Here is a 25415-nt window from a genome sequence, read left to right on the forward strand (position 1 = left end):
TCTAGCGGCGTGCGTGCGTTCGTTCGAGAGGAGAGTTTGGGAGGCAAGGCTCATTTATCTTTGGGGCGTTGGGTAGGATTCTGCTTGGAATCGGTAAGAGGCAGGAAGAGGAGAGAAATCAAAGCTGCAAACGAAGAAAATCCCCTCCCTGTGGAAGGACTCTCTCTCTCTGGTTCCAAAACAACATCAATTGCAACATGCACACTAATATCTGTACCACCAACAGAAGGAAATCTATCTATAGGTATACATGTATAAGATCCCTACGATACCCATTTTGGCGATGCTGATAAAGAAGGAAAGTGTAACTTACAATGGAAGGAATGCAATATTGCAAACCTAACTAGATGCAAGGGTTGAATGAAAAGTAATGCCTCCACCTTCGTTACTTGTTTAAATAGCAATATTTTAATAAATCAAACACAGAAATAATCTTTAGAATATGCTCTTTAACTACCACTATTCACTTTCCCACATAATCACCAGACAATTGGATACATTTCTGCCAACGATGAACAACTTTTCTGAAGCTGTCACGGACTAAGTCGACATTCTGTTTCCGCAACCAGCGTCTCACAGTTCTCTCATCCTGGGTACCCATCGTGCACAGATCTTCTGATAGCCAAGCCAAGCAATAATGTGATCCACACGTTCTTGTGAAATGCCGATTATGCTTGAAATTTCTCTCCGAGTGATGCGACGATTGTCCTGAATCTGTTTCCGCAACCAGCTTTTCACAGTTCTCTCATCCTGGGTACCCATTGTGCACAGATCTTCCGATAGTAAAGCCAAGCAATAATGTGATCCACGCGTTCCTGTGAAATGCCGATTATGCTTGAAATTTCTCTCCGAGTGATGCGACAATTGTCCTGAATCTGTTTCTGCAACCAGCATCTCACAGTTCTCTCATCCTGGGTACCCATCATGCACAGATCTTCCGATAGCCAAGCCAAGCAATAATGTGACTCACACGTTCTTGTGAAATGTCGATTATGCTTGAAATTTCTCTCTGAGGGATACAACAATCGTCCTGAATCTGTTTCCGCAACCAGCTTTTCACAGTTCCCTCATCCTGGGTACCCATCGTGCACAGATCTTCTGACAGCCAAGCCAAGCAATAATGTGATCCACACGTTCTTGTGAAATGCCAATTATGCTTGAAATTTCTCTCCGAGTGATGCGACAATCATCCTGAATCTGTTTCCGCAACCAGCTTCTCACAGTGCTCTCATCCTGGGTACCCATCGTGCACAGATCTTCCAATAGCCAAGCCAAGCAATAATGTGACCCACATGTTCTTGTGAAATGCCGATTATGCTTGAAGTTTCTCTCTGAGTGATATGACGATTGTCCTGAATCAATCTGTCAACCCTTTGCTTGTGAAACTCGGTGGTTGCTGCCACAGGACGTCCAACTCTTTGTTTGTCACGCAAGTCAGATGTTCCCACCTCAATATCTTTAAGTTTACTCGCCCAACGACGCATAGTACTCACATCACCATAAACAGCTTGCATTCTCTGATGAATCTCCTTTGGGGTGACACCTTCTGTTGTCAAGAATTCAGTGACTGCACATTGCTTAAGTCGCATTGACCGATCCTCTGCGCAGGGTTCCATACTTAGCACTTTAACAACACAACCGTTCAATGCTAAGGCTTCCTGCCAAAATGGAACTGTAGAGGAGAGTCTACTGAACAAACCAGTACCTACCGCATATGTTGCTTAAGTTGCATTGACTTCTGAAGAGCATTCTGAACACCACCAATGATGGAATTGGGCCAAACTTGGCACATCGAACATGAGCAACAGAAAATATTGGAAAGGTGTGGTGGGCGTTGACCTTGAATTTGGGAGTTCTAGTTCAATCTGGACCAAACTTGGCATGGATACTCAATACACCCAAATGTGGACACTGATGGAGTTTGGGGAAAACAGACCTTGGCATTTGGGAGTTGTAGTTGCTGGGATTTATAGTTCACCTACAATCAAAGAGCATTCTGAACTCCATCAACGACGGAATTGAACCAGACTTGGCACACAGTACTCCCATGACCGATAGAAAGGTTTGGTGGGTATTGACCTTGAGTTTGGGAGTTGTAGTTCACCTACATCCAGAGTGCACTGTGGACTCAAACAATGATGGATCTGGACCAAACTTGGCATGGATACACAATGCACCCAAATGTGGACATTGATGGAGTTTGGGGAAAATAGACCTTGGCATTTGGGAGTTGTTGTTGCTGGGATTTATAGTTCACCTGCAATCAAAGAGCTTTCTGAACTCCACCAATGATGGAATTAGACCAAACGTGGCACGCAGAGACCCACATGACCAACAGAAAATACTGGACAGGTTTGGTGGGCATTGTCCTTGAGTTTGGGAATTGTAGTTCACCTACATCCAGAGAGTACTGTGATGTATTGGGACCAAAGTTAGCTTGAACACTCAATATGCACAAATGTGAACACTGGTGGAGTTTAAGGAAAACAGACCTTGGCATTTGGGAGTTGTAGTTGCTGGGATTTATAGTTCACCTACAATCAAAGAGCTTTCTGAACTCCACCAATGATGGAATTGGATCAAACTTGGCACACAGAACTCCCACGACCAACAGAAAATACTGGAAGGGTTTGGTGGGCATTGACCTTGAGTTTGGGAATTGTAGTTCACCTACATCCAGAGAGTACTGTGATGGATCGGGACCAAACTTGGCATGGACACTCAATACACCCAAATGTGGACATTGATCGAGCTTGGGGAAAATAGACCTTGGCATTTGGGAGTTGTAGTTGCTGGGATTTATAGTTCACCTACAATCAAAGAGCATTCTGAACTCCACCAGTGATGGAATTGGACCAAACTTGGCACACAGAACCCCCACAACCAACAGAAAATACTGTGTTTCCTGATGATCTTTGGCGACCCCTCTGACACCCCCTCCCGACCCCCAGGTTGAGAAACGTCGTTTCAGGGTGCTCGTGTTGTGTGTCTCGAAATACCTTATCACGAACGTGCTTTGTGGCTTTCAAAGCTGGCAAGTGGCAAACTTCCCCCTCTTCCCGAACCCGGTACCTTTTCCCTTCCCCAGCTTTCTAAATTCTTAACGTTAAATGCTTTTAATTATAGGAGCATTCTGTCTGACCTGTGGGGTTATTTCCAGAGAAGAGAAATGAAGGAATTAAAGAAAATGACAGAGCAAATTGCCGCAATTAGCCGCGCGGGTATTGTTCGGTGTGTCTGTCAAGGGAGTGCTCTGTTTGTTAGTTACGAGTAAATTTGGAGAGATAGCGGAGACAGGCAGGATAAATGCCATCTCCAAAGCTGCCGGGTGCCACCGCCGTTTTCCTTTCTTTGAGTGCTCTCCGAAAGAAAGAAAAAGAAGGGGAAAATGGAAAAAAATATATTATATTTTGGCTTGAAATTGAGCTGCGGAATGGAGACTTCTTCTCTGGTATGTGCCATCCAGTCCGAACGTGAGCCGACGGCGAGATGCAGCAGCGACAAAAGCCAATTCGATTCCTAGTGTCTAGACCAGGTATGGGCAAACTTGGGTCCTCCAGGTGTTTTGGACTTCAACTCCTAACAGCCGGTAGGCTGTTAGGAATTGTGGGAGTTGAAGTCCAAAACACCTGGAGGACCCAAGTTTGCCGAAGCCTGATCTAGACACTAGGAATCGAATTGGCTTTTGTCGCTGCTGCATCTCGCCATCGGCTCATGTTCGGTGAGTACAAAAACCACAAAACCAGAAGTAGATAGAACTTCTAATTTTGGTTGTTTTAACGTTGAAATCCACATAATGTGGAGTTTCCAATACACATCTAAGATGAATTGCATGTTTTGGAGCCATTTTGCAACACAATGGTTCCATTATTATGATCCTCACCACCACCACTATCATGGACTTCCCCCAGTTCTGCAATGGTGTTTTTGCTCCCTTGTCTCTAACCAGTGGACTTCATTGCCCCTTCCATGAGGGCATCTACATTGCAGATTCTGCAAGATGTCTCTATCTTCTCTGTCCTATCTGCCTACCTATCTATCTACCTATCTTATCTATCCATCTTTTCTCTATCTATATCTTCTATATCTTTCTATCTAATTAATCTATCTATCTATCTATCTATCTATCTATCTATCTATCTATCCTCTATCTTATCTATCAATCGCTCTGCCTATTCTCTATCTTATCTATCGATCTATCAATCTATCGATCTATCAATCTATTCACTCTGTCTTATCTATCCGTCCTCTATCTATCTATCTATCTATCTATCTATCTATCTATCTCTATCTATTCATCTAATCTGTCAATCTGTCTATCCTCTGTCGTATCTTATCTATCTATCTATCTATCTATCTACCATCGCTATCTTATCTATCTATCCTCTGTCTATCCCTCTGGGGGGCTATCTATCTATCTATCTATCTATCTATCTATCTATCTATCCTCTATCTGTCTTATCTATCAATTTATTCTCTGTCTATCCTATCTATCCGTCAGTTCAACTATCCATCCATCCATCGATCAATCTACAGAGATATCTATCTTTCTGTATGTGTGTCTATCCATCTACTGAGAAATCTATCAATCTATCCATCCATTCAACCATCCATCCATCAATCTATTGAGACATCTATCTATCTATCTATCTATCTATCTATCTATCTATCTTCTTGTGTCTATCCATCTAGCTATCTAGCTATCTAGCCTTCTTGCTATCCATCCACCCATCCATCGATTGAAACATCTATCTATCTATCTATCTATCTATCTATCTATCTATCTCTCTCTCTCTCTCTCTCTCTTATTTATCCATCTGTCTATCCTATCTTCGTTAGCTATCTATCATTTATCTATCTTATCTATCCACTTATCCTCTGCTTTCTTATCTCTCTCTCTCTCTCTCTCTCTCTCTCTTATCTATCCATCTATCTATCCTATCTTTATCTATCTATCTATCTATTTATCTATCTTATCTATCCACTTATCCTATCTGTCTATCTATCTTATATATCCATCTATCTGTCCTATCTTTCCTATCTATCTATCTATCTATCTATCTATCTATCTATCTATCTATCTATCTATCTATCATCTATCTAATCTACCTACTTATCCTATCTGTCAGTCTATGTATCTATTTATTTATCTATCTCTATCTATCTATCTATCTATCTATCTATCTATCTATCTATCCTATCTATCCTATCTTTCTTATCGATCTATCTCTATCTTATCTATCCATCTGACTATCCTCTTTCTTATCTACCTACCGATCTATCTCTCTCTATATATATCTTATCTATCCATCTATCTATCCTATCTCTATCTATCTATCTATTTATCTATCTAATCTATCCACTTATCCTATCTGTCTGCCTATCTCTATCTGTCTTATCTATCCATCTATCTACCCTATCTTATCTATCTTATCTATCTATCTATCTTATCTATACAATTATCCTGTCTGTCTGTCTCTCTCTCTCTCTGTCTGTCCTGTCTGTCTGTCTGTCTATCTATCTATCTATCTATCTATCTATCTATCTTATCTATCTATCTAATCTACCCAATTTGTATCTTATATATCTAGCTTTCTATCTTATCTATCTATCCTCTGACCTATCTATCTATCTATCTATCTATCTATCTATCTATCTATCTATCTAACTAGCCAGCCAGCCAGCCAGCCAGCCAGCTAGCTAGCTAGCTATCCTCTATGTTATCTTTCCAACTATCTATCTATCTTATCTATCTGTCCTCTGTCTATCTTATCTACCTCTCCTTATCAATCTTTCCTATCTATTCACACACACACTTCTTGAAATGTGGGGTGGCACATGCTTTGCGATGCCTTTGGCGCTCGCCTTGGGGGAGACAAGCGGGGCGAGGAAGAGGAGGAGGAGGAGGGGGCCAGAGGGGGCCGGTGGAAAAAAAGGGGGCGAACGGGGAGAAAAGAGGGAAGACAGGCCGGGCCTTTGTGTCCTGCACATTCCTGGGAGACGGGATCGGAATACTTATCAGGCCCGCATTCACTTCTCTCTGGGCAAAGCTGAAAAGCTCACAAGACCCCGGCTTAACCTTCCTTTCAGCCGGGTTTCGCTCATTGTCACTTGGGGACAGCCAAGTTCCCCCGGGCTCCAGGGAGGAGAGGAGGAGGAAGGAAGGAGGGAAGGAAGGAAGGAAGGAAGGAGGGAAGGAGGCAACAGAGAGAGAGAAAAAGGGAAGCAGAGGAGGAAGAATGGGTGCCAAGTGCTCTTGGATAGCTCTCCTTTTAGGGTGCGAAGTACACATGTCAGGCCTAAATAATACCCTAAAGCAGGCATGGGCAAACTTGGGCCCTCCAGGTGTTTTGGACTCCAACTTCCACAATTCCTAACAGCCTACCGGCTGTTAGGAATTGTGGGAGTTGGAGTCCAAAACACCTGGAGGGCCCAAGTTTGCCCATGCCAGAGATAGATGCATCTAAAACGCATGTGTGTAACAAAGTAGAAGTTTGTTGCATTACATTAGGTTTGCTTTTATTTGCTTTTGATGACTGTGTTTCTATATTAATACCAAGTCAATACAGAGGTTATGTATGGTGTAGTATAATATAATAATAATATATAATATTAAACCTCTTTTTAATAGTAAGTCTCAAACAACCAGAAAACTACATTTATATGGTACCTGTCAATCCTCATTGGTGTCGGTTAACTGAGAGTCTACTGTGAGTGTGCGTGCACACACACGTGTGTGTATGTATGTGTGCATCTATATGTGTGTGTATAGATGCCTGTGGGTATATATGTGTGTGTGTGTGTGTGTGTGTGTGTATGTATTAGGGCTGTCCAACCACGGAAAAATTTGTTTCTAAACTCGATTCTTTTTTAGGCGGTTTTTGCGTTTCGTTATTTAAAAGAATTTCGAAATTTTTCTTAAAAAAAGTTCGATATTTACAAAATTTCGGAAATTACGAAACAATTTCGAAACAATAACTAATCGATTCGTTAATGGCGGATGCGATTGCGCAATACGCTAAAAAAACCTCCAAATGGGACCGGGGGAACTTCTGAAGCTTCCTTCTCCCTCTGTTGTTGACTGTTGGTGTGATAAAACAAACAACAACTATAAAACTTGCACCAGACATACGGAAATAATAACGAAATAATAACGAAACAATAACGAAACAATTACGAAATAAATTTTAAAAATTCGTTTCGATTTTAAGTTGCTCCTGAATGGTTCAATATTGCTTCGTTATCAAAAAAAATAACGAATTAATAACGAATTACGAAATTAACGAACGAAACCGCCCAGCCCTAGTATGTATATGTATGTATGCACACATGTATATATGTGTGTATGTATGTGTGCATATATGTGTATGTATGTGTGTATATGTATGTGTGCATGGGTATATGTATGTGTTTTTATATGTATGTACGTATGTGTGTATATCGGCAAGTGTGCATGTGTGTATACGTTTGTGTATGTATGTATATGTGTGTATGCATATGCGTGTATGTATATGTGTATATATGTGTGTGTTTATGTGTGTATATATGTGTGTGAGGGTGTATAAATGTTTGTATGCACGTGGGTGTATGTATGTGTTTTTATATGTGTGTACTTATGATTGTGTGTGTATTTATTTATTTATTTATTTGGCTTGTATGCCGCCACTCCCAATTTGGCTCAGAGCGGTTTACAGCAGTAGATTAAAAACAATACAACCAACTTTAAAATACAATAAAAACGAGAACCATCATAGTCCCGAGTTATTCACCCATCGAAAGCTTGTCGGAAAAGAAAGGTTTTACAGGCTGTCCGAAAAGCAAGTAGCTCTCGGATGGTTCGGGTTTCAACTGGCAAGGCATTCCATAAATAAGGGGCCACAATCGAGAAGGCTCTCTGCCTAATAGAGGACAGATGGTAAGTCCGGATGTTGGGGACGTCAAGCAAATTTTGGTCTTCGGACCGAAGTAATCTCTGGGGTTGGTAGGGGGATAAGCGGGCCCTCAGGTACGCCGGCCCCAGACCATATGTATGAGTGTATATATGTGTGTGTGTTTGTGTGTATAAATGTGTGTGTATGTGGGTGTATGTATGTGTTTTTATATGCAGTGGGATGTCTCTGATGGTGGAACTCTTTGTCTTCCTCCTCCAGCGTCCGGACGGAGAAGCTTGAACCCGCTGCTGACGGAGCTCTTCGAACAGCACCTGGGTGGCCACATCCTGCAGGTGAGTCACCTCTTAAAGGGGCAATTTTAAACCCCGACAGGTCACAGGTTCAAATCTGGGGAGAGCGTGGGTAAGCTCTCTCTGTCAGCTCCAGCTCCCCTACAGGGACATGAGAGAAACCTCCCACAAGGATGGTATTATTTCAAATATTTGTACCCCGCCCTTCTCTACCCTTGAAGGTGATGAGCTGTCCCTGATTGTTTCTTGTCTGGAGTTCCCCTGTGTTTGAGTAGAGTTTTGTTCTTTATTTACTGTTATAATTTTACAGTATTTGAATACAGGTAGCCAAATTTTGTTCATTTTCATGGTTTCTTCCTTTCTGTTGAAATTGTCCACACGCTTGTTGATTTCAGTGGCTTCTCTGTAGTTGTTTCCCTAGTTTCCAACAGACCTCACCACCTCTGAGGATGCTTGCCATAGATGCAGGTGAAATGTCAGGAGAGAATGCTTCTAGAACATGGCTCCAGCAGACAAGAGTCCTTTGTCTCACCCTGGTCATTCCACAGATATATAAACCCTTTTTCCTAGTTCCAATAGACCTCACTACCTCTGAGGATGCCTGCCATAGATGCAGGCGAAATGTCAGGAGAGAATGCTTCTAGAACATGGCTCCAGCAGACAAGAGTCCTTTGTCCCACCCTGGTCATTCCACAGATATATAAACCCTTTTTTCCTAGTTCCAACAGACCTCACAACCTCTCAGGATGCTTGCCATAGATGCAGGCGAAACGTCAGGAGAGAATGCCTCTAGAACATGACAATACCACCCGAAAAACCTACAACAACCCAGTGATTGTGGCCATGAAAGCTTTCGACAATACATAGCATGACGTCATTTGTTTTCATTTCAAATCCTGACATGCCCGACTTGGCTGGTGCCACCTGTGTGATCCTATGGATTCCACCTTGAAGAAAGGTAGGCAGATGCAACCATTGGGACGCAGTCACTTCCCTTTTCTCGCAAAGCCCGATAGCAAGTGCAACTCAGGAGCCGTGACATCGCCGGCAAAGCAGACGTACCGGGCTAATTATTTCTCAAGCGCCCTCATTAGGCCCGTCTCGGGGGACCTTGCGCTAATTATCAGAAGTGACAAATGCTGATGCTTTAAGTGGCAATGTATCAATTGCCGACCAATGCCTGGACCGACTATGAACTGCAGAGACAATGACTCTTGTTGGCCCCACTCCTCTTATCACCGCCAAATACAAGGAGAATATTTAGAAATATTCAATTGCAAATCTTGGGTTGTCCGGCTGCTTCACCAAAGCGGGTAGTCCCTTCCACACAGCCATATAACCCAGAATATCAAGGGAGATAGCTGTTGCACTCCAGGACAGGAAAAGCCCTCGGACTGTAAACACCACATCGTTGATTGGAAAACAATCCTTTTATTGAAGACTAGCTTGGGGTCCCGGCACTGCCCGGGTAATTTGAGAAAGGCATCGTGCGGCAAGGTTGGTCTTTATCAGTTATTTATGTGGCTCACAGTGCTCTCAGGAATTTAGTGAAGGTACTGCGAGTCCCATCGTCCATGGTCCATCATCCTCCAAACGGCACCAGGATGTAGAGTGGGTCATGTGGGCTCTGTGTGCCAAGTTTGGTCTTGATCAGTCATTGGATGAGGGTCACAGAGGTCTCGGGAAGCGAGTGGAAGTACTTAAAGTCCCATCGAAACTGCATCAGGATGTAGAGTGGGTCATGGGGGCTCTGTGTGCCAAGTTTGGTCTTGATCAGTCATTGGATGAGTGTAACAAAGGTCTCGGGAAGCGAGTGGAGGTACTTAAAGTCCCATCATCTATGGCCCATCCTCCTCGAAACTGCACCAGGATGTAGAGTGGGTCATGGGGGCTCTGTGTGCCAAGTTTGGTCTTGATCAGTCACTGGATGAGTGTCACAAAGGTCTCGGGAAGCGAGTGGAGGTACTTAAAGTCCCATCATCCATGGTCCATCCTCCTCGAAACTGCACCAGGATGTAGAGTGGGTCATGAGGGCTCTGTGTGCCAAGTTTGGTCTTGATCAGTCATTGGATGAGTGTCACAGAGGTCTTGGGAAGCGAGTAGAAGTAGTTGAAGTCCCATCATCCATGGTCCACCCTCCTCGAAACTGCACCAGGATGTAGAGTGGGTCATGGGGGCTGTGTGTGCCAAGTTTGGTCTTGATCAGTCATTGGATGAGTGTCACAGAGGTCTCGGGAAGCGAGTGGAGGTACTTAAAGTCCCATCATCCATGGTCCATCCTCCTCGAAACTGCACCAGGATGTAGAGTGGGCCATGGGGGCTCTGTGTGCCAAGTTTGGTCTTTATTGGTCTTTGTTGGGGGGCACAGTAGTCTGTGGGAACAGAAGGGTGGGAAAGTACTACAAATCTCATCATCCATTGTCCATCCTCCCCCAATCCTCACCAAGATATAAAGAGGGTCATGGGGGTTATGTGTGCCAAGTTTGGTCCAGGTCCGTCACCCGTGCTGGTCACACAAACACTGACTTTTATTATATACATAGATAGATAATTAAAAAGCAGCAAGTAAAAAGCACTTTAAAGAAATAGGTAAATCCAATTAGGTAAGAAGATAAGCAGGAGCAAAAATAGTCCAGGGTCAAGTTCAACAAAGTCTACACTTCTCTAATATAATTCAGGGAAACAGGAAACATTAATCCAAGGCATGAGTAGGCATTCATACATTCCAAGAGTCCAAACCATGAACGAGAAATACTTAGACAAGAATCTTCCATGAAACAAAGGACGAGAACTACACTTGAATCCAATGATGCTTCGTCTGGCTATATTTCCCACACTTGGAACTTTTATCCACTCATAAAGCTATTCTGCGCACTCAGGAATTAGTTTCGTTTTACTTGAGATCCCCTTATCTTGGAATATAATGTGTGTGTGTGTGTGTGTGTGTGTGTGTGTTCTCCAATATATTCCATGTATGTGTGTGTGTGGAATATATTGGAACCTCTCTCTTCATATATATGATTGCAGATTTGCTTCCTTTCCATTATGACACCCAAAAACTATATACATTCATACACACGAGAGAGGGAGAGATTCCAATATATTCCACACACACACATAAATAGAATATATTGGAATATATACTAGTATACAGTATATTCCAATAAATTCCTCCCTCTCTATACACACATATGTATGTATGTGTGTATATGTGTGTGTGTGGAATATATTGGAATCTCTCCCTCTCTCATGTGTATGTATGTGTATAGTTTTTGGGTGTCATAATGGAAAGGAAACAAATCTGTAATCATATATATAAAGAGAGAGGTTCCAATAGATTGCACACATGTGTGTGTCTATGTGTGTGTATGTGTATAGAGAGAGAGAGAGTTGAAAATTTGTTTCCCTTTCAAGACAAATTTATACACACACACACACACACACACACACACACACAGAAGGTGACCCAAAAGTTTCCATAAATAGAAAAATTTACCGAACACATATTTTGTATCTTTAATGATTAGAGGGGGAATTTTTTGTTGTGTGTATAAAGGCAACCAACCCAAAGATGATATTTTGTAAGCTTTTACAATGAATACTTTGTAAATAAAGGTGCATTTAGCAACAACAACAACAACAACAACAACAACAACATCAAAAAAGAGATCCTCTTATCTTTTTCTGCCAAAACCTGGCAGAACGCCGAAGGCACTGTTCGGGCTGTCTATTTTGACTGATTTCCTATCTATTTGCTCATTAAGTCTTGCAGCTGGGCCAGGTGCCTAGTTGTTTTCAAGTCCCAAATCCTGGGAATCCTCTTGTAGCAATTCAGGGAGTAAACTATCATCCCCACACCCTTCAGGGACATTCTCACGGGAAACTATACTTTGCACAGGAGTCTCCTGGTCCTTCTCTGCATCAGTATCACTGACCAAACCATTCCCATCTTGAAATTCCTTGGCATCACTTCCCACATCCAAAGCACCCTGATCCTGAAACACAATCACAGGCTGAACTCCAACAATAACCCTCAATAGGGGTCCCCAGTGGCGCAGTGGGTTAAACCGCTGAGCTGATGAACGTGCTGATCGAAGAATCTCAGGTTCGGATCCAGGGAGCGGCGTGAGCTCCTGCTGTTAGCTCCAGCTTCTGCCAACCTATCAGTTCGAACACATGCAAATGTGAGTAGATCAATAGGTAAACGTTGGAGCACCCAGTAGCGCAGTGGGTTAAACCGCTGAGCTGATGAACATGCTGATCGAAGAATCTCAGGTTTGAATCCAGGAAGCGGCATGAGCCCCTGCTGTTAGCTCCAGCTTCTGCCAACCTATCAGTTCGAACACATGCAAATGTGAGTAGATCAATAGATAAACGTTGGAGCCCCCGGTGGCGCAGTGGGTTAAACCGCTGAGCTGCTGAACATGCTGATCGAAGAATCTCAGGTTTTAATCTGGGGAGCGGTGTGAGCTCCTGCTGTTAGCTCCAGCTTCTGCCAACCTATCAGTTCGAACACATGCAAATGTGAGTAGATCAATAGATAAACGTTGGAGCCCCCAGTGGCGCAGTGGGTTAAACCGCTAAGCTGATGAACATGCTGATCGAAGAATCTCAAGTTTGAATCCAGGAAGCGGCATGAGCTCCTGCTGTTAGCTCCAGCTTCTGGCAACCTATCAGTTCGAACACATGCAAATGTGAGTAGATCAATAGGTAAACGTTGGAGCACCCAGTAGCGCAGTGGGTTAAACTGCTGAGCTGATGAGCATGCTAATCAAAGAATCTCAGGTTTGAATCCGGGAAGCGGTGTGAGCTCCTGCTGTTAGCTCCAGCTTCTGCCAACCTATCAGTTCGAACACATGCAAATGTGAGTAGATCAATAGGTAAATGTTGGAGCCCCCGGTGGCGCAGTGGGTTAAACCCCTGTGCTGGCAGGACTGAAGGTTCAAATCCAGGGAGAGGCGGAAGAGCTCCCTCTATCAGCTCCAGCTCCTCATGCAGGGACATGAGAGAAGCCTCCCTTTGGCCCTCCGCGTGTTTTGGACTCCAACTCCCACAATCCCAAACACCTGGAGGAAGGCTCAAGATTTCAGCATTGGTAGGGACCTCCAAAGGCCATCAAGTCCAACTGTGCTGGAATGGCTGTACCAGGAGCTTCAGCTTTATTTTCTTTCTGGTATCTTTTTGCAGTCATAGGGCAGGCCTCCTGTCCATCATAATTAAGCTTTGGTTCCGCCCCTTGTTCTGGGCTCTGGGAGGGAAAGGAGCCATTTTTTGGGAAGTCTCTCATAAGGAAGCTAAGCTATAGGATGTAGACCAGCTCATCCCATAGAAAAGCTTCTTTTCCCAAGAACTATCCAGGGAAAAAGGAGCATCCAGGGAACTTAACCATCCAGGGAAAAAGTAACATCCGGGGATACAGAAGCAGAAATTCCAAGAGAAAGGTCCCAAAAGCTCTGGCTGAGAGCTCACAGCCTCTCAGCCTCACAGCAATCAGAGGGAAAACAGCCCTGAAGTTTTCAAAGAATTCTCTGAGGGAGGACAGCACTACAGATCCACAGGACTCCAGCTGAAATATCTTCAAGCCTCGACTGGTAGGTCTACTCGATACCCAGACGCATTCGGAATCGGTAGTAGGTCCCACACCGATGAGGCATAGATAGAAAGCAGCCTGGGAGAGGTTAAATAGGGTTTTTCCTACAGAGAAAGTTTAGTTAATCAAAGTCAGGTACCAGTCCATTGAGGACTAGACTAAGAAAGCCTTGAAGTTAACAAAATGAAGTTCAAGGGTGACAAATTTAACAAAATTAACAAAATGAAGTTCAACAGTGACAAATGCAAGATACTCCACTTTGGCAGGAAAAACGAAATGCAAAGATACAGAATGGGGGACAATGCCTGGCTCGAGAGCAGTACGTGTGAAAAAGATCTTGGAGTCCTCGTGGACAACAAGTTAAACATGAGCCAACAATGTGATGTGGTGGCAAAAAAAGCCAATGGGATTTTGGCCTGCATCAATAGGAGTCAAGTGCCTAGATCCAGGGAAGTCAGGCTACCCCTCTATTCTGCTTTGGTTAGACCACACCTGGAATATTGTGTCCAATTCTGGGCACCACAATTGAAGAGAGATATTGACAAGCTGGAATGTGTCCAGAGGAGAGCAACTAAAATGATAAAAGGTCTGGAGAACAAGCCCTATGAGGAGCGGCTTAGGGAACTGGGCATATTTAGCCTGAAGAAGAGAAGGCTGAGAGGAGATATGATAGCCACGTATAAATATGTGAGAGGAAGCCACAGAGAGGAGGGAGCAAGCTTGTTTTCTGCTTCCCTGGAGACTAGGACGCAATGGAACAATGGCTTCAAACTACAAGAGAGGAGATTCCATCTGAACATGAGGAAGAACTTCCTGACTGTAAGAGCCGTTCAGCAGTGGAACTCTCTGCCCCGGAGTGTGGTGGAGGCTCCTTCTTTGGAAGCTTTCAAACAGAGGCTGGATGGCCATCTGTCGGGGGTGATTTGAATGCGATGTTCCTGCTTCTTGGCAGAATGGGGTTGGACTGGATGGCCCATGAGGTCTCTTCCAACTCTTTGATTCTATGATTCTAAGTGTTGTTTGAACCATTGAAGATTTGTTGTTTGTTCCATAATAAATACTTTGTTGTATCATTAAAAACTCTAAAGACCATCACTTCAGAAAAATCCCTGAGAACCTCTCTTTGAGGCGCCCCTGGCTTCCCGCTGGGCTTAAAGTATACGTCCTACAGAAAAGTACAGCTGTTACAGGCCCAGCGCACGACAGAACACCAACCCCATTCTTCCATGCAATAGGACATGGGAGTTATAGTTCGGGAGAAAGAGCATTTCCGAGCTCTTCTTGGGAAGCATCCTTGACTCACATCCCCAGGAGTCCTCTGTCGATGCCAATCATCCCATCACAGAGCGGAGCAGAGATGGCAGCCTCCTCAATGGAGGAAGACCCAGGGTCAGCGGATGCCTTGGGTCCTTTGGGCTGAAACGAAGCCGTAGAATTTTAAAAGCTGGTCAATCAAATGGCAGGGAGAGAGAAAGAGGGCCGAGACGGAGCATGTCAAGGGGGCAAATGTTGGGCGGGAGACCCCAGGGAGATGCGCCAAGTGAGAGACCCGCGTCGCAGAATCCTGCCAAATCCCCTTTTTGACAGCAGAGAGTTGCAAAGACAGAAGGAATGTTAGATAGAAATGGGACAACATTTCTAATCATAGAGAAAAACAACACAGTATATTGATAGCACTTGGATATGACTGTGAATGCCATGATGCAATACCTAAGGGGATGTGGTAATGGCTGGGTCATAGGAAACCTGCTACAAAACAGGAGCTTTTTTGTTGAGTTCCAGGGCCAGAGAAGCAGATGGCGGAAACAGAAGAACGGCCTGCCTCAGGGGAGCGTGCTTGCTCCATCCATGCTCAACATTTACACAAATGACCAGCCACTGCCAGAAGGGACAGAGAGCTTCATCTATGCTGATGATCATGCCATTACTACTCAAACAGGGAGCTTTGAGATGTTTGAACAGAAGCTCTCCGAAACTCTAGGTACCCTTACTGTCTATTACAGGGAAAACCAGCTGATCCCTAATCCGTCGAAAACATAGACATGTGCTTTTCATCTTAAGAACAGACAAGCATCCCGAGCTCTGAGGATTACCTGGGAAGGAATCCCACGGGAGCATTGCAACACATCCAAATACCTGGGAGTCACTCTGGACCGTGCTCTGACCTACAAGAAGCACTGCCTGATCATCAAGCAAAAAGTGGGTGCTAGAAACAATATCATACAAAAACTGACTGGCACAACCTGGGGATCATAACCAGATACAGTGAAGACATCTGCCCTTGCGCTGTGCTACTCTGCTGCTGAGTACGCATGCCCAGTGTGGAGCACATCTCACCACGCTAAAACAGATGTAGCTCTTAATGAGACATGCTTCATTATCACGGGGTGTCTGCGCCCTACACCACTGGAGAAATTACACTGTCTAGCTGGTATTGCACCACCTGACATCTGCCGGGAAGTAGCAGCCAGTAGTGAAAGGACCAAGGCAGAGACATCTCCGGCCCATCCCCTGTTTGGGTATCAGCCAGCACGTCAACGACTTAAATCAAGAAATAGTTTCCTAAGATCTACAGAGACACTCGCTGGAACACCTCAGCAAGTGAGAGTCCAAAAGTGGCAGGCTCAAACCCAGAACCTCAACCAATGCTGATACCAAATGAGAGACTCCCCCCTGGGCACACAGAACACTGGGCGACTTGGAAGGCGCTGAACAGACTGTGCTCTGGCACCACGAGATGCAGAGCCAACCTCAAGAAATGGGGCCACAAAGTGGAATCCACGACATGCGAGTGTGGAGAAGAGCAAACCACTGAACACCTGCTGCAATGCAACCTGAGCCCTGCCACATGCACAATGGAGGACCTCCTTGCGGCAACACCAGAGGCACTCCAAGGGGCCAGATACTGGTCAAAGGACATTTAATCAACTACCAAACTCACAAATTTTGTGTTTTGTCTGTTTGTTTGTTTTGTTCTGTTAGAAATGTAATACAATTGTCTGGTTGCCCCTTACATGATAAGTAAATAGACCACTAGACATCACTTCCTGCCTTTTGCTTATGGCAAGAAGACCTATTCCTCTTTGGAAATAGCTTTGCTCTGCATCCAGCGGCTCAAAGGGAACCCAATTTTGCCGCAGATGTGCAGAGGCCAGGGCTGTGGAGCAATTGCATTAAAGCTAATGTCGTTTGGTCCCTTATCCAGGTGCGACTACTTCCTTTCCAAAACAGATTTCTGCATTCGGTGAGGGTCTTGGCTACCCCTGAGCCGGCTGTCGTGGGGCCTAATTCGGCTTGATTTGGAATCAATCACATTTAGGGGGGCAATGTTGAACCGGAGTCAACAGATGGTTAGCACTCAGCCTTTGCGAGGAAACTCAGCTGACCCTTTTCAACGTCGCAAAGAAAGTTTGCAAGACTTTGCTTCAGTGCAAACACGGTCCAGAGTTCTTCCTGTCTTATCCCTTTCTGAATGAGGATACAGAACAGACATAGGCAAAGTTGGGCCCTCCAGGTGTTTTGGACTTCAACTCCCACAATTCCTTACAGCTGGAGTCATCAGATAGTCACATACAACATAGACAGATACTCACATTGAGTCACGTAGGAGAGGGAGAGCTGGATTCTTTCATCCTCCTTATATATGAGGGTTGAATGAAAAGTACTGCCTCCACCTTCGTAACTCCTCAACAGATGGCAGTACTGGTATGCGACAGGTACTGGCTTGTTCGGTAGACTCTCCTCTACAGTTCCATTTTGGCTGGAAGCCTTAGCATTGAATGGTTGTGTTGTTAAAGTGAAAAGTAATGCCTCCACCTTCGTAACTCCTCAACAGATGGCAATACAGGTATGTGGCAGGTATTCTCTCCTGACGTTTCGCCTGCATCTATGGCAAGCATCCTCAGAGGTAGTGAGGTCTGTTGGAACTAGGAAAAAGGGTTTATATACCCGCCAAGAAAATCCAACAACTGCTACATTCAGCAAAGGACAAGAGGGATCCTCTCACTTCTGCAGGAGTCTACCATATTCCATGCAGCTGTGGACAAGTATACATAGGGACCACCAAATGCAGCAGCATTGCCGAAAGACGAAGCAAGGAACATGAAAGGCACTGCAGACTACTTCAACCAGAGAAGTCCGCCATAGCAGAGCACCAGAGGAACCAACCTGGACACAGCATATTATTTGAGAACACAGAAATGCTGGACCACACCAACAACCACCATGTTAGACTACACAGTGAAGCCATTGAAATCCACAAGCATGTGGACAATTTCAACAGGAAGGAGGAAACCATGAAAATGAACAAAATCTGGCTACCAGTATTAAAAAAAACTCTAAAATTACAACAGCAAAACAACAGAGAGGAAACAATCTGGGACATCTAATCACTTTTCAACAAAAGATTGACCCAGGCACTGCCAGGCCATCAAATGCTAATTAAGGTGGTCAGTTGAAACATTCACACCTAGCTCCAGCAGACAAGAGTCCTCTGTCACACACTGGTCATTCCACAGACATATAAACCCTTTTTCCTAGTTCCAACAGACCTCACTACCTCTGAGGATGCTTGCCATAGATGCAGGTGAAAGGTCAGGAGAGAATGCCTCTAGACAGAGGCCGCCCTAGCTAATTTTCAATGGTAAGCAAATAGTATTTTGCCGTCCCCCCCCCCCCCCCCCATCACTGATATATATTTTCTGTTCGTCATGGGAGTTCTGTGTGCCATATCTGGTTCAATTCCATCATTGGTGGAGTTCAGAAGGCTCTTTGATTGTAGGTGAACTATACATCCCAGTAACTACAACTCGCATTTGTCAAGGTCCATTCCCCCCCAAAGTGCCTCAAGAGCACCCCTGGGCAAAATCTTACTTACTTACTTACTTAGGCGATCCCTCGTTGGACGAGTAAGATGGTCTTCCATTATGGATTTCCCTGTGGGTCCGTAGGTGGCTGTGGAGCCCTATTCTTGCTCTGCATCTTCTTCCGCAGTGAGGGCATTGGTTTCCAGGTGGAAGGCGTTCCCTGTCGGGGTTGGCTTGACGCGCCTTCCTCCTGGCACGTTTCTCTCTTTCACCCTCCACTCGTGCCTCCTCGAATTCTGCAGCACTGCTGGTCACAGCTGTCCTCCAGCTGGAGCGCTCAAGGGCCAGGGCTTCCCAGTTCTCGGTGTCTATGCCAGAGTTTTTAAGGTTGGCTTTCAGCCCATCTTTAAATCTCTTTTCCTGTCCACCAACGTTCCGTTTTCCGTTCTTAAGTTCGGAGTAGAGCAACTGCTTTGGGAGACGGTGGTCAGGCATCCGGACAACGTGGCCGGCCCAGCGGAGTTGATGTTGGAGGACCATCGCTTCAATGCTGGTGGTCTTTGCTTCTTCCAGCACACTGACGTTTGTCCGCTTGTCTTCCCAGGAGATTTGCAGGATTTTCCGGAGGCAGCGCTGATGGAATCGTTCCAGGAGTTGCATATGACGTCTGTAGACTGTCCACGTCTCACAGGCATATAGCAGGGTTGGGAGGACAATGGCTTTATAGACAAGCACCTTGGTCTCCCTACGGATGTCCCGGTCCTCAAACACTCTTTGCTTCATTCTGGAAAATGCTGCACTTGCAGAGCTCAGGCGGTGTTGTATTTCGGCGTCGATGTTGACTTTGGTGGAGAGGTGGCTGCCAAGGTAGCGGAAATGGTCCACATTTTCTAATGTTACACCATTAAGCTGTATTACTGGCATTGGAGAGGGATTGGCTTGTGACTGCTGGAACAGCACCTTGGTTTTCTCAATGTTCAGTGACAGGCCGAGCTTCTCATATGCTTCTGCGAAGGTGTTTAGAGTGGCTTGTAGATCTTCTTCTGAATGCGCACAGACGACATTGTCATCAGCGTACTGGAGTTCTATAACAGATGTTGTTGTAACCTTGGTTTTGGCTTTCAGTCTGCTGAGGTTGAATAGCTTGCCATCTGTCCGATAGATTATTTCCACTCCGGTGGGAAGCTTCCCATCAACAAGGTGTAGTATCATAGCGATGAAGATGGAGAATAGAGTTGGGGCGATAACACATCCCTGTTTGACACCGGATTCCACCTTAAATGGGTCACTTTGGGAGCCATTGCTGTCCAAGACTGTTGCCATCATGTCATCATGGAGGAGCCGCAGGATGTTCACAAATTTGTTAGGGCACCCGATTTTGTGGAGGATGGTCCAGAGAGCGCTGCGATTCACTGTGTCAAATGCCTTTGCAAGGTCGATGAATGCCATGTACAGAGGTTGGTTTTGTTCCCTGCATTTTTCTTGGAGTTGTCGTGCAGTGAAGATCATGTCCACGGTTCCTCTGGAAGGGCGGAAGCCGTTCTGGGATTCTGGGAGGGTGTCTTCTGAGAGGGGCAGAAGGCGGTTTGCAAGGATTCTTGCGAGGATTTTCCCAGCGGAGGTTAGAAGGGAGATACCTCGATAGTTTCCGCAGTCTGTTCTTTCCCCTTTTTTGAAGAGGGTGATGATGGTGGCGTCCTTGAAATCTGCTGGGATTTTCTCGGTCACCCACACTTTTTCTATGAGCTGGTGGAGTTGGTGTGTTAGCTCAGGTCCTCCCTCTTTAAAGATTTCAGCAGGGATCCCATCTGGTCCACTGGCTTTGTTATTCTTCTGTTGGCTGATGGCATTGCTGACTTCTTCCAAACTAGGCAGTGCTGCAAGCTCATCCCTGGTTTGTTGTTGTGGGATTTGTGAGAGGACCTCGTCGGCCACATTGGAGCTGCGGTTCAGGAGGCTTTGGTAGTGTTCTTTCCAACGTAGTGCAATTGAGTTTTGGTCCTTCAGGAGTTTGGTTCCATCTGATGAGCGTAGAGGCTGTATGCCATGGTTTCTTGGTCCATAGATGACCTTTGTGGCTTTGAAGAATCCCTGAGCATTATGGGTATCTGCCAGGTGTTGGATTTCTTCGGCCTTCTTTGTCCACCAGATGTTCTTGAGTTCTCTTGTCCTTCTTTGGACCTCAGCTTTTGCACTAGCATAGATCTTTTTCTTAGCAGCACAGTTGATGTCTCTCTGCCATGCTTGGAAGGCTTTCCTTTTCTTGTCAATTAGCTGTTGGATCTCGATGTCATTTTCATCAAACCAGTCTTGATGTTTCTTGGCTTGGTATCCAATAGTTTCTTCGCAGGCTTGGATGATGGAGGTCTTCAGTTTGTTCCAATGTTCCTCAACATTTTCGGGGTGTTCTGTGGGTAGATGGTCCTTGAGTGCTGTTTGGAGATGGGCTCGTCTGGAGGGCTCCTGAAGGGCTTGGGTGTTCATTTTGCGCCTTGTCTTCCTTCCTTGGAGTCTGCGCTTGGGGGCGATCTTGATAGCCATCGAGGATCGAATTAGCCTGTGGTCAGTCCAGCAGTCGTCAGCACCTATCATGGCTCTTGTGAGGAGCACGTCACGGCGGTCTCTGGCACGTGTGATTACATAGTCTAAGAGGTGCCAATGCTTTGACCGGGGGTGCTTCCATGATGTCTTGAACTTGTTTTTCTGGCGGAAGAGCGTGTTGGTGATGACAAGGTTGTGCTCCGCACATTTGGTGAGAAGCAGGATGCCATTTGAGTTGCTGTTTCCAACCCCGTCTTTTCCGATGGTCCCTGGCCACAGGTCGAAGTCTCGCCCGACTCTTGCATTGAAGTCCCCCAGGAGGATGATTTTGTCCCCCTTAGGTATCCCCGATAGGACGGTGTCCAGCTGACAGTAGAATTTCTCCTTGATGTCTTCGTCAGCATCTAGTGTTGGTGCATAGGCACTTATGATGGTTGCCCGTTGGTTTTTGGCAAGATCAATTCGGAGGGTGGAGAGTCGTTCGTTGATGCCAGTGGGTGCTTCGGACAGATGTTTCATCAGATCATTTCTGATGGCGAAGCCAACTCCGTGCATTCTTTGGTCTTTTTCGGGCAGTCCCTTCCAGAAGAAGGTGTAGCCTCCTTTTTCTTCCTTCAGCTGTCCCTCTCCTGCTCTCCGGGTCTCCTGAAGGGCTGCTATGTCGATGTTGAAGCGTCCCAGCTCCCTTGCAATGATGGCAGTTCTGCGTTCGGGGCGTTCACTGCCACTGTTGTCCATCAGAGTCCGTACGTTCCACGTACCGAAGTTCATTTTTCTTTTTTGGCCGCAGGGTGGTGACCCCACTGGACGCGGCAGTCCAGTCAGGGATGAGTGAGGCAGACTATGTTTGGGGCACCTTTTCTAGCCCCCTCCCCATGTGGGGTGAGCAGAGTGGGTCCTCAATAGGGCTGCTCAGTCGTGGATACAGCTGCCGAACTACTCAACTGCCTCGGACCTTGAGGTAGAACGACTGAGTCCGTACCCACCGCCCATGTGCCAGTCTGTGACTAGGGGCTTCCAGATTTCACAGTCCTGCCCCCGTCGCCACTCGCTGATCGCCATGGGACTTTGGTTGGTTGGTTTTTATTTTCTTTGGAAGACGCCTGTGCGTGGATTTTTTTAATGTGTGGAGGTCAGTGCACAACTGATCAACACACAGACTTCACAGAGTGAGGTTCCACTGGTGATGTAGTTTAACACAATGACCGTGGCTTCTCAGTCTGTTGCAGCCTTCTTCCGCCTTCGCAGCCGTTGTAACATGTGCCATGTTATCCTCCGCCTGCTCCGCCGTTGAGGTCTTTGGGTCTTCGGACTGTTCTTGGTCTGGGACCTCCCCCGCAGCCACTCCTGGGAGTGCACGACTCCAGTTGTTGTGCCTACAGGTTAATCGGAACACGCAAGCCCCCTCACCACGACAAGGTGACAGTCCATCGAGGGGGTGGGCAAAATCAACTATACTGCAAATGCTTACTTTGCGTAATGGCTGAGCTGCCCCTGGCTCTAGAACATGGCCATATAGCCCGAAAAAACCTACAACAACCCATATTAATCATCAGCAGAAATGTATCCAATTGTCTGGTGATTATTTGGGAAAGTGAATAGCAGTCATTAAAGAGCACATTCTAAGGATTATTTCTGCGTTTGATTTATTAAAATATTCCCATCCAAACCCAAGTAACGAAGGTGGAGGCATTACTTTTCATTCAACCCTCGTATATAGGTAATCAGCAAGGGACACTGGCTGATGCAAGCCCTTTACAATAACCCTCATATGGTTATGACCCAGCCATTACACAACCTGTTAGGTATTGCCAGAGGTAATTTTCAATGGTAAGCAAACAGTATTTTGCCCCCCCCCCCCCAACCAATTATTGATACATATTTTCTGTTTGTCGTGGGAGTACTGTGTGCCATATTTGGTTCAGTTCCATCATTGGTGGAGTTCAGAATGCTCTTTGATTGTAGGTGAACTATACATCCCAGTAACTACAACTCGCATGTGTCAAGGTCTATTTTCCCCCAAGAGCACCTCAAGAGTGCCCCTGGGCACAATCAACTATAATGCGAATGCTTTCTTTACGTAATAGGTTGCTGTGGCTTCCCCCGGACTGCTAGAGCTGTTGTGAGCCAAAGGGGACAGAGAGATATTGACAAGCTGGAATGTGTCCAGAGGAGGGCGACTAAAATGATCAAGGGTCTGGAGAACAAGCCCTATGAGGAGCGGCTTAAGGAGCTGGGCATGTTTAGCCTGAAGAAGAGAAGGCTGAGAGGAGATATGATAGCCATGTATAAATATGTGAGAGGAAGCCACAGGGAGGAGGGAGCAAGCTTGTTTTCTGCTTCCTTGGAGACTAGGACACGGAACAATGGCTTCAAACTACAAGAGAGGAGATTCCATCTGAACATGAGGAAGAACTTCCTGACTGTGAGAGCCGTTCAGCAGTGGAACTCTCTGCCCCGGGGTGTGGTGGAGGCTCCTTCTTTGGAAGCTTTTAAGCAGAGGCTGGATGGCCATCTGTCAGGGGTGATTTGAATGCAATATTCCTGCTTCTTGGCAGGGGGTTGGACTGGATGGCCCATGAGGTCTCTTCCAACTCTTTGATTCTATGATTCTATGATCCTCAAGTGGTGGTCGAGGGGCATTTGCAGAGGCGCCTTTGCACCCCTGGCAAAAAAAGTGTACTGCGACCGCTTACTTTGCGTAATGGATGAGCCGCCCCTGGGTATTGCATCATGTGGGAGTTGAAGTCCAAAACACTTGGAGGGCCCAAGTTTGCCCATGCCTGCTTTATAGCCATGGCCATTGAAGCAGTGGACGGGGGGAAACCCTTGATTCTTTGCTTCCTGTGTCTTCTCCCTGTATTAATAAAGGCAGGCTATAACAATTGTCCCTTTATACTATTGGAATATATTTGCACATTGCCGACATCCCCCCCCCCCCCACCCTTTGCTTCCCAAAGAGGAGAAGGGGGGGAATAGTAGGAAATGAATGGAGCCGACAGTCGCTTTCACGTTTCGGGCGCGTTAATTACGGCTGACAGATAAAATTGCTTTTTTTATATAATGAAAAAAACCCCAAAGACCCCAAGTGTTTTGGGATGAGATGCGCGGAGGTCATCGGCGCAGCGATTAAATGGTTGACAGTGCAGCTCCAATGGGGACAAAAGGAAGGAAGGAAGGAAGGAAGGAGTTGCTTGATTTATTTGTTTCGTGGAGCAATTGACCCGCTGAGAAGAAGTAAAAGTAGAGGGATTGCAAGCAGAGTGGGTCTAGATCCCAACGCTGGCTCTTCTTTTAAGGTGGCCTCCTTCTTTTCTGAATGCTTTTTCCAACAATGAGGTGCTTTCCGGTGTTTTCATGCAATGCTTTTCACCTATTTTACTTCCCAAAAGAGTCTTCCTGACTGTTGAGAATCTCATGTTTGATTCTGCAGGATAATAATAATAATAATAATAATAATAATAATAATTACAACCAGACATTTGTATTACATTTTTAAGAAAACAAACAAACAGACAAAACACAAAGTTTGCAAGCTTAGTAGTTGATTTATTTATTTATCTATCGTGTCATCAGCAACCATACCATTGTATTACATTTCTAACAGAACAAAACAAACAAACAGACAAAACACAAAGTTTGCAAGCTTGGTAGTTGATTAAATGCCCTTTGACCAGTATCTGGCCCCTTGGAGTGCTTCTGGTGTTGCCGCAAGAAGGTCCTCCATTGTGCATGGGACAGGGCTCAGGGTGCATTGCAGCAGGTGTGAGTGGTCTGTAATTTGCTCTTCTCCACACTCGCATGTCGTGGATTCCACTTTGTGGCCCCATTTCTTGAGGTTGGCTCTGCATCTCGTGGTGCCAGAGCGCAGTCTGTTCAGCGCCTTCCAAGTCGCCCAGTGTTCTGTGTGCCCAGGGGGGAGTCTCTCATTTGATTGAAATTCTGGATTTGAGCCTGCCACTTTTGGACTCTCACTTGCTGAGGTGTTCCAGCGAGTGTCTCTGTAGGTCTTGAAAACTATTTCTTGATTTAAGTCGTTGACGTGCTGTCTGATACCCAAACAAGGGATGAGCTGGAGGTGTCTCTGCCTTGGTCCTTTCACTATTGGCTGCTACTTCCTGGCGGATGTCAGGTGGTGCAATACTGGCTAAGCAGTGTAATTTCTCCAGTGGTGTAGGGCGCAGACACCCCGTGATAATGCGGCATGTCTCATTAAGAGCCCCGTCCACTGTTTTAGCGTGGTGAGATGTGTTCCACACTGGGCATGCATACTCAGCAGCAGAGCAGCATAGTGCAA

General features: G+C 45.6%; 1 protein-coding gene across 1 annotated transcript in view; it reads left to right on the top strand.

Annotated features, from left to right (window-relative positions):
• The window catches only part of LOC137095513 (neuronal PAS domain-containing protein 3-like), a 92073-nt gene that overhangs the window by 22996 nt on the left and 43662 nt on the right, over positions 1–25415 (top strand). Inside the window, exon 3 of the mRNA XM_067462267.1 lies at positions 8151–8224. Coding sequence (XP_067318368.1) covers positions 8151–8224 — 74 coding nt within the window. The remainder of the gene's footprint in view (positions 1–8150; positions 8225–25415) is intronic.

The sequence above is a fragment of the Anolis sagrei genome, chromosome Y (genome assembly GCF_037176765.1).
Source record: "Anolis sagrei isolate rAnoSag1 chromosome Y, rAnoSag1.mat, whole genome shotgun sequence".
Lineage (NCBI taxonomy): Eukaryota > Metazoa > Chordata > Lepidosauria > Squamata > Dactyloidae > Anolis > Anolis sagrei.